At 55.8% G+C, this 9,962-nt stretch overlaps 1 protein-coding gene across 2 annotated transcripts; it reads right to left on the bottom strand.

Moving 5' to 3' along the window:
- Positions 1-2,217: 2,217 nt before the first annotated feature.
- On the bottom strand, positions 2,218-7,582 carry LOC311443477 (C-signal-like). Of its 2 annotated transcripts, none has more exons than XM_084533686.1 (6): positions 7,281-7,582; positions 4,981-5,032; positions 3,904-4,091; positions 3,460-3,618; positions 3,063-3,173; positions 2,218-2,501 (listed from the first exon to the last, which is right to left on the bottom strand). In XM_084533686.1, exons 1-6 carry the CDS (start codon positions 7,425-7,427, stop codon positions 2,388-2,390), a joined length of 771 nt encoding a protein of 256 aa, XP_084389812.1. In that variant the 5' UTR covers positions 7,428-7,582; the 3' UTR covers positions 2,218-2,387. The 2 variants fall into 2 exon arrangements, with proteins under 2 accessions (XP_084389812.1, XP_084389813.1); XM_084533687.1 differs by lacking the exon at positions 7,281-7,582 and adding an exon at positions 5,428-5,733.
- Positions 7,583-9,962: the final 2,380 nt, after the last annotated feature.

Genomic DNA, 9,962 nt, shown 5'->3' with positions numbered 1-9,962 from the left:
CTCCCCATGGGCATGTTTAGCCCCAGCTCCTGGTGTCTTTTGGTCTTTCAGAGCGGGTGGGAGACCCTGGGAAGCGGGTCCTTGCTGCCCCAGGGTGTGCTTTTCAGAGGCTGCCTCAGCATCCCACTCTTCTAACCCGGCCCTGCAGTGCCACCACCTGCAAGGACAAATCCCTTAATTTCTTTGGGGCCGGGTCCTCTGCGGATGTGCTCCAGCCCAGTGTGCACCTGTCCTACAGCTTCAGGGTAGAGATGGATCAAGGACATCCCACTTTAAGCTGCTAAATGCAGGTGGATCCTAAATCCTCCTTGCTCTGTCCCAGCTTGCCTGTGCTCCCAGGGAGCTGCTAGGTGCCAGACAGAGCCAGAATTTCAGCTGCCCCTTGCTGCAGCCCTCTGGAAGGCACAGGGTGGGCTCTCCTAGGGTGCTCTGCTGCAGCCTCCCCATCTCTCACTGCCAGCCATCCTCCCCCAGGACAGCGGTGGCAGGAAAGGGCAAGGCACGGAAGGAAGAGAAAACTGGAAGAATAAAGAAATCAAAGAAAGCAAGAAATGTGTTCCCCGGCGAGCAGAGAGGCGACGGGTGCGACCAGCCTCCGTCACGGCGAGCAGGGGGAGCGCGGAGGCCTGACGCTGCCCAGCACCGGGAGATAAGCCTGACACAAAGGGCAACGCCAGCGAAAGGGAGCGAGCAGGGCAGGAAACATCAGGCTGGAGAGGAAGCGTGGAGATAATCAGCCGCAGGAGCACAAACACCCGGAACTTGAGCAAAGGAAAAGCCGACACCGCTTGGCAAGTGTCGGAGCAGAGAGACCTGCCCATAGGGCCCCTCCGAGAGAGGGATGCTCACGGATTCACCAGCTCCCGTCCCGCAGCCTTCTCACACCTCCCAAGGGATTTCTCTCCCTGCTCTGTGCTGCTTTGCTCCTCAAGGAATGTGGCCAGGGGATGCCAGCTCCCCCAGCCGCAGATGTGAGGTGGGGCTGGGAAAAAAAAGAGCAAAGAGGAGCGAGCACCTGCATGGGAAGTCGGGTGGCTGGAGAGAACCCAGCTCCGGCTTTCCGGAGCACGAAGCAGCCCTCAGCTGGGGACAGCGGCGTTGTTCCCTGTCCCCTGCACTGCTCCCTGAATTTTGCAGGGGCAGCTCTGCCACCTGCAGCCACGGGAACCTGTCCCGAGCTGCACGCAGCTGGCAGACGCTCCCCGCTCTCACCTTTCCTGGCCCCTCCGAAGGCTGGGCTACCAAAATGCCACTGGCTTGGGAGGAACCTGGAGCCAGTGAGGAAAACGCTGCTGCCCGTGACTCAGCAGGCTGCTGGGGAGGGCAGGCTGGTGCCAGGGTTTGCTGCAGCTCACAGGAGCACAGCTCAGCTCGGTGGGGCTGAGTGGTGGCTCCAGCGGGGCTCTGCCTGCCCATGGGGGGAAACAAAAGGGGAAAGGGAGCTCGGCTGGGAAGCGGGAGGCTCAGGGGAAAGCTCTGGGGTTTCCTCTTCTGCAAGCCAGGTTTCTCTGCTCCGCTGCTTTTGAAGGAGCCCCTGGCTGCTTTTCTCCGTCGTCCCCCAAGGGGAAGCTCCTTCCAGGAGGGGCAGGTATGGGTGGAAACCTCCAGCTTTTTAAAGCTGGGAAAACCCAGCAGCACCCCGAAGCCCTTTCTTTCAGGGCTGTTATCACTCTCAAGCAAAATCATGCAGCCCGGGGTTGCCTGACCCATGCAGAAGCCCTGTCTGCTGCAGAAGCCCAGCTATTGATATTCTCAGCCTCTCCATCCAGCAGAAGTGCCAGTCCCATACCCTGCTCCCCATGGGGCTGGATTTCCCACACCCAGGGCTCCTGTGCCCAGTGGCAGCTCCGGAATGGGAACAAAACTGGGCTGTGGCACTGCTGGACCTCTCAGCCCTGCCCCAAAGCTGCTCACAAGGACACGGTGCCCAGCACAAAGTGCCACCAGGATGCCTGCAGCAAAGAGCCTGCCAGAGATGGGCACAAGTACAGCAGGGAGCAGGCAGATCAGATCCACGCACACTCAGCAGCCTGGGAAGGCAGCAGGGCTCTGGGCTGGCGAAATGCTCCCTGGGGCTTGCCTTCTGCTCAGAGCAGCCGAAGGCAAGGCAGGCAGACTGCTGTAATGCCAGGTTATTTTTTGCAGAGGACAGCTTCGGGCCAGGGCAGAGACAGTCTCAGCGAGGGCACTGCAGCCAGGTGAAGGCAGAGGCACTAATCGACTTGTGACTGTATTTATTAGCGACTCGGGTGCAGGGATCACAGACTGCTCGGCACGCCTGGTGGCAGAGTCCTAAGTAGGTCACCTGCAGGCCACAGGGGGCTCAGCACCCTGGTGATTCGGGGCACCCAGAGACCTCCTGGCACTGCACGGTCCCTCGCAGGGGATCACCAAGGAATCACTTTGCCTTCCCAGTTGAGCAGATTCCCGCTGTGCTTCTCGGAGAGGACGGGCAGCACGGAGAGCAGCCCCCGCACACTCGTGTCCACCGTCAGGTCAGCCTGCAACGGGCACAAGTGAGGAGCAGGGCTGGGACCCCACAACCCCTGCTGGGCACCCACCAGCCCCCAGGCAGCTCCTGCACATCCCCAGCAAGGCTCCTTCCACCCAGACTGGGGGGAGAGAGCTGCGGGAGGCAGGATGGACCAGTTGGGTATCTGCATGGCTTGGGTGGAGGTGGCTTGGGCTAGGAAGCCTGCGACAGGCTTTGTGAGCAGCTGCAGGAACCACGCACACAAACAGGCAGTGCTGAAGGTCCTGCTGCAAGCAGAATGCTCCATGCAGGCTTCTCACCGATGGGTGAGCCCGCAGCTCTCCAAGGAAGGGGGCCATAGTGGGAAGATGCTGCTCCTCCCCTCCCTGTTCTATTATATTTGGGCTCTCTGCACACCTCCAGGACTGCCTAAAGTCTTTACTCCCACAAACCAGCCTCCCTCTAGCCCTGGGTGTGTGGCTCTGGCACAGAGCATGTGCTGATGCTGCTCCCCGGGTGCGCCCTGCAGTGAGGTTATTTCTCCAGCAGCGCCCACACATCCCAGTGGCCCTGCTCAGCCAGCACCCACCTCCTGGGTGCCCATGTCGGTTTTCACCCAGCCGGGGTGAAGCGCCACGCAGAGGATCCCGGCCTCCCCGTAGGTCAGAGCCTGGCACTTGGTGAGCATGTTGAGGGCAGCCTGGAGGAGGAAGGGAGCACTGAGCAGCAGAAAGCACCACACACCGGCCTCCACTCCCATCTCTGCCTCAAGGTGAGGGAGAAAAACCCAGTGCCAGGTCTGCAGGAGGTGCAGCACAGCGTGTGCATCCCCAAGGTGGGCAGGGACTGGACGTGGAGGTGCCTGGAGAACTCGGGCAGCAGCCAGCACACGTCCCTCCATCTCTCAGCCTTGGGTGCTGCCCTAAGAGCAGGCTGGCAAAGGGCAGCTCGGACTCCCACTCAGCTCCCAGGCCCCGTCTCCCTACCTTGCTGCAGCGGTAGGAGATGACGGGCTTGAAGAAGGACTCGGAAGTTTTCTCGATGGATCCCATGACGGTGGAGATGTTGATGATGGCTGCCTTGCTGCAACTCAGTCCCTTCTCCGTGCTGTTCCGGGCAGCCTTCTTCAACAAGGGCAGGAAAGCCTGGGGAGAAGCAGCCTGCTGGGATGTCTGCGCCTCCTGCTAGCCCCACTGCAACCCAGCCTGTCTACAGCAGGTGAGGAGGAGCAGTGGGAAGCCAAGACAGCGTGGGGTGGGAGCACAGGCTGGAGCCGTCCCCTCCCTCCCACAGCCTTGGGAAATTTTGGGAAGCGCTCTGGGACCTCCACCATGACCACAGACAGCAACGAGGCACATGGCACAAGGAACAGGAGGAGGAGAGGCTGCGACAAACTCCCCCTCTGAGGTGGGCTCTGCCCCGAGCGTTACCTGGGCCATCAGCAGCGGCCCCACGGCGTTGGTCCTGTACGTCCTTATCATCTCCTCAGAGTCCACCGTCTCCAGCGACACCTGGGCATAGATGCCCGCGTTGTTTATCAGCAGGTTCAGGCCCGCGCCGTTCAGCTTCCCCTCCACAATCTTCGCTGCATCGGCAATAGCTGAGGGATTCGCAACATCTGCGGTGACACAGAAAGGGCTTTCAGAGCCAGGGCTGACCCCGTTTCCCCATTTATTTTTTTTTTTCCAGTTCCTTTTGGGCCAGAGCAGCCTTGGGGTGGGTACTCCTGTGGGCAGCTCAGACTGGAGGTGCTGGGGCAGGACGGGTGACCAGCCTTGACCCAGGTGGCAGTGGACAACCAGATCTCAGCATGCTCCTGCTGCCCTGGATTTACTCTACAGGCTGCAGTCCTAAAGCAGTGCCCATCCTGCTGCAGTCGCTCTCACTTGCAGTACATCAGCCTGACAAATGCTCTGCTGCCAGGACAGCTCACAGCTGGCCACAGGCAGGTCCATCTTTCCTCAAGATAACAGGACAGCTGGATTTATTTCTGAATGCTCAGCATCCTTGAAATCTTTGTGTCCGGGGTCCACCCAAGGGGCTGAGGGGAGAGGATGGAGGTTAAGCTGCTGAGGAAGAGCGGGGCACCCAGACTTACACAGTCTTTTCCATTTGCAGGCACCAGATGGTGCTGTGCACCCAGCCCAGAGCACCCCAGCACCCACAAACCCCAAAGAGTCTCCTCAGCAATGTAGGGTGCCCTGCTTCAGGCAGCTCGAGGACCCGGCCAGGGTTTTGCAGACAGCCCCGTGGCGGCAAAGAGCTGCTGTGACAGTCCCCAGAGGGGCTGTCCCCAGAGGGGCTGTGGCAGGACCTGCTGCAGGATGACCCTACAGGGTGAGATGGGGTTGGAGAAGCTGGGCCTTCAGGGGCGGCAGCACTTGGAGCCAAACGTCGGGCAGCTCTGAAGAGATGGAGGCACATGTAGAGCCTGGTGGCAGCGAGGGGAGGAGAAACGGAGCCGCTGTGGCTGGTGGACACAAATGGCAGAGGCAGAGCACACCTACCCAGCTTCACAAGAACCAGGTTTGGGTGTCTGGACGCCAGATCTCTCAGCTCCTGTGGAAAAAAGATGGGAACAGCTAGATGTGATGCCAAGCACAATCCCAGGGCACCAGCAATGAGACATCTCAAGGGAAACATCTTCAGGACGTTACTGAGCACTTGTGGACAGTTGAATAAGGCACCCAGGGTTTTTCCAAACTCCACAAAGCTGTAACCATTTACTCAGTGCACAACACAAGCACGCCTGCAAGGTACTGTGGCCACCCTCCCAAAGCCTGCTGCATCTGCATGCAAGAACCCAGCCAAAGCCACAGTACAGGATGACTGCACATTTATTATTAGGGACCAGCTCACCCAGGAAGTGATGCACAGCGAACAGGCAAGGCCAGAAGCATCTCCCAGAGGCTGCTGGAAGTGTTAGAGGTGTGGGGATGACTGGGAGCGCATACCTGCCATTCCTGACCTGGCAGCATCCTCATTGCTGTGGGTCACCAGCCCCACAAAGCCCCATCTTTGGCTTTCCCTGGCTTTCCAGGTGCAGGGCTGAGTCTCCTTAGGGCCCAGCTGAACATCCAGGCCTGGCTGATGAACACAAAGGCAGGCAAACCTTGGAGCACACACCTAAAGCACCTTCACACAAGTACACACAGCCCTATGTGAAGATGAGGAGGGAAGAAGAACTACACAACGAGCAGCATCTCCTCCCCCCTACAAAAACCTGGCAGATGGCTCTGTCTTTTTTCTTCTAAGTGGTTTAATAGAGGTTATTTCAAACACCTGAGAAAACAGGTTTAAATCAGGGAGGTGTAGAACAAGGCAGCATCTCCAGACACTTCTCCCTGCACTAAGAGGGGTCCAAGAGCTCCCTGGCCCCCAGCCCCTGCATCTTGCCATGTCCAGCATCTCTCAAAGAAGGTCAGAGCATGTCCTGAGTGCCACAACAGGCTAAGACAGCTAGAATTTTTATCCAGCCTTATCTGGAGCCAAACAGCACCATCGCTCCAGACTCTGCATCTCACCTGCTCAGCTGAAAGGAAACCTTCTGCAAATTTTTATTGATTACTGCCACCAAATGTAGAGGATTCAGAATCACTTTTCAAAAAGAATAAAATCCCAAGTGAAATGTTCAGCTTTACACTTCTTAGCAGCTCTTTGCTCTGAGCTTTCTTCAACTATAGCAGGTTCTAGACAACAGAAATCAAAGCACATTCAACATGTCCAAAATTATTACTTTTAGAGCTATTAAAAAACTCTCACAAACAAGCCCATAGAGAATGTTGCAGGGAAAACACAGACTGGCAGCTCCTTGTGAGGGGACACTTCCCTGGGACTCATCATGGGACAACATCCCACTGCTGTGGAGTGGGAGTCACTGACCTGAGTGTCACCATCAGGCTCCACGTTCCCACATTCCCTCTGAGCACAGAAAATGATGGAAGATACTTCTCAGTGATTTGTGATGGCGATGGGCATTTTTCCTTCCCCTGCTGCTTTGCTCAGCTGCTGGCTTCAGCAGCTTCTCACCCCTAATGTCTGCCACAAGGCTTTCCAGAGCATCCTGTGGTGGGAGCAATGCACCCTGACCACCTGGGAGAAACATGCTCCAGTCTGCCCTGCAAAAAGTCCTCTGATCTCAGCACTGCCCAAGCCCAGCAGGTGTAGGGAGGAGAACAGGGTGAAAAGGGAAGCGCTGACCTGGCTCTGATGCATCTCGCTTGGGCACCAGCAGCAGGAGCTCTGCACCTGCAGCAGGGTGCCTTCTCCCCTGCCACTGCCCATGAGCCTGAACAGCATGGGCAGGGGGATCCCGACCACCTCGGGGGCTTTTTGGGGTGGGATTCCTGCACCAAGCCCTGCAGGCAGCCAGGCAGTGAGGAGGGGCAGCGAAACAAACCAGCAGAGCAAACACCTCCCCTCCGGTATTTCGGCATGGACAGCAAGGGGAGGAAAACAAGCGCTGATGTTGTTGTTAGAAGGAAAGCTGTGTGTTTACAGATGCTCCCGTGACTTCCTGACGAAACGATGCGTCTGACTTGCATTTTAGCGAATGGCAAAACCGGGGCAGGAGGGTCCCGTGGCTGCTTTCGGACCCCGGGGACCACCGACCTTGCCCTCCACCAAGTCCAGCAGCACGGCGGCCACTCATGCCCACGGCCCCCCGTGGCACAGGGGGGTTTTCCACCACCTTCACCTCCACCCACCACACTTCAGGCTGCGGTGCAACCCCTGAACCCAGCCCTACCCGCAGCGTGTCCCACCCGCCGTGTCCCTTGGCCTGTCCCTTGGCTGGCCATGCACTGACCTGCGCCCGCGGCCCCTCGGGGTCCCGGCACGTCGCAAAGATCCATGCGGGCGGCCGAGGGCCCCCAAGCAGCTGCTTCACCAGCTCCAGCCCGATGCCCCGGTTGGAGCCGGTCAGCAGCACGGTGCGCGCCTGCAGCGCTGCCATGCCCGCCACACTGGCCCCCCGAGCCCGCTGCGGGCCGCTGGTGCTGGCCGGGGAGGGCCAGGCCTGGCGCCTCCCTCCTGGGGCCCAGCCGAGGCTGCTTGGGCCCCCGGTGACCGGGAGCGAGCTGCCGTGCGTGAGAGCACCCTTGCGGTACTGGTTTTTGTTCCTTTTTTTTTTTTTCTTTTTTTCTTCTCCACAAACGGTATGCAAAACGCCTCTGGCGCCAGTGAATGCACCAGAGAATCAGTAATAAAAAATAAGAAGCAGAAAGCCTCGCTAAGGACGTTGTGTAACCAAAGGTCCCGTTCTCCCTTTTGCTGCCTGCCTCAGGCTGGGAGCAGGTTTACCCGCCTCCTCCGCACAGGCTGGGGTTAAGGACAGAGGGGTGCAGACACCCGGTCACGGAGAGCCACACCGGGGAGCAGTACTTCAGCGTCCCGTCCCATTGGGACTGCTCAGCTCCTCCTGGGTCCCCACATGCATGCCATTAAAGGGTTAGTGTGCCGGGCCCCGCGGGAGCTCATCCTGAATCCAAGGAACTGAAGCCTGAGAAGAGGCAAGCTGCAAGCAGCTCTCATTGAACGCTTCCCAGCGTGGGCGTTGCTTGCCCCAATTCTGGGCTTCAAAGCTTAGTGATTTTAGGCAACTTTGTCAGTTAAATGCTGTGAGGCTTCCACGAGGTTGTAAAGAGAAAAAGAACTGACAGAAAGGAAAGAAAGCAAGTAAAGCAAAGAAAGGAAGGGAGGGAGAGATGGAGGGAGGGAGGAAGGAAAAGAAAGAGAGAAAGAGAGAGGGAGAAAGAGAGAAAGAGAGAAAGAGAGAGAAAGAGAGAAAGAGAGAACGAAAGAGAGAACGAAAGAGAGAACAAAAGAGAGAAAGAAAGAGAGAGAGAGAGAGAGAAAAAGAGAGAGAGAGAGAGAGAGAAAGAGAGAGAGAGAGAGAGAGAAAGAAAGAAAGAAAGAAAGAAAGAAGAAAGAAAGAAAGAAAGAAAGAAAGAAAGAAAGAAAGAAAGAAAGAAAGAAAGAAAGAAAGAAAGAAAGAAAGAAAGAAAGAAAGAAAGAAAGAAAGAAAGAAAGAAAGAAAGAAAGAAAGAAAGAAAGAAAGAAAGAAAAAGGAAGGAAGGAAGGAAGGAAGGAAGGAAGGAAGGAAGGAAGGAAGGAAGGAAGGAAGGAAGGAAGGAAAAGAACTTTTGGTAACTTTTTTTTTTTGGTAACACATTTTCAAGTGCAGTGGTTTTATCTGTAACTTCCACCCGTGTTGAAGCCTGTGGCTTGAGTGTGCTTTATAGGTGGTAGTAGCAAGTAGGACTACAGCTTTTTGCATACTCAAGCAAAGCTTGAGGAGGAGTCAAGAAGCAATCAACAAGACGACTGTTGCAAAAAAGTGGTGGGAAGCGTACCAGAAGGATCTTTAAAGCCCACACAAGTCTCCTGATTTGAATGAAATGGCAATCATTATGGGGTAGCTGTTACAGCATCTGTGTTACAATCTGTGTTACAACTTCACTTTTCTTTCTTATGTCAAAGCTTGTTTCTTTGTTCTTTTATTCATCAAGAACCATAGAATTACCTTCCACTCTGCCCCAGACCTCCCAGACTCCAAGCATGGGTTTTGTCTTGTGCCTTTCCATGGGCCCACCTGCACAGAGAAGTCTTGCAGAGAGGTTACGGCATGTGCACCCATTGTCTGCTAATTAAACAATAACATCCAGACTTGCTGACAGCACTTACATTTTACAATAGCTTGGAGAGATTCTGGGACCATTTTGGAACATATTCCTGTTTTCTGCATTCCAGCAGCCCTTAGTATTGTCCACGTGGTGTCCACAAGGAATGTCCCATCCTGCTGCTGGGAGAGACATCCCTCACAAACAGGCCAGGAAACCAAGCCACCCCCTACAGAGAAAGGAATTCTCATCAATGTTTTTTTGTCAACGACACAGGAGTTGAGCGCACCCTAAGTAAGTCTGTAGATGATAAAAAAAAAATGAATTTCTTCAAGGGGTGAGAGGCCTTACAGAGAGATATTGATGGATTAGAGCTCTGGGCAATCACCGGCTGTGTAAAATTTAACAAGAACAAATGCTGGATTCTGCACCAGGGAAGGTGTAATCCTGAATGTACGTACAGTCTGGCTAAAAGATGGAGTTGTCCTACATAGTAGTTGTCCTACTATGTCCTACTATGTTCAGCATTGCTGTGGCCTCACTTCAGGTACTGTTGGCAGTTTGGGGCTCCACAGTGTAAGAAGGACATAAACATATTACAATGTGCCCACTGGAGGACAACAAAGATGGTAAAAGGTCTATAGTGGAAGATGTATGAGGAGCAGCTGAGGTGCCTTGGTTTGCTCAGCCCAAAGCAGAGCAGACTGAGGGGAGGCCCCATGGCCTCATGAGGGGAGCAGAGGGGCAGGCGCTGAGCTCTGCTCTCTGGGGACAGTGACAGGACCCAAGGGGACGGCATGGAGCTAGGACAGGGGACAGTCAGATCCAATATTAGGAAAAGGTTCTTCACCAAGATGGTGGTTGGGCAC

Source organism: Aythya ferina (genome assembly GCF_964211825.1).
Source record: "Aythya ferina genome assembly, chromosome: 12".
NCBI classification, from domain to species: domain Eukaryota; kingdom Metazoa; phylum Chordata; class Aves; order Anseriformes; family Anatidae; genus Aythya; species Aythya ferina.
This window is presented reverse-complemented; position numbering and strand designations above follow the sequence as displayed.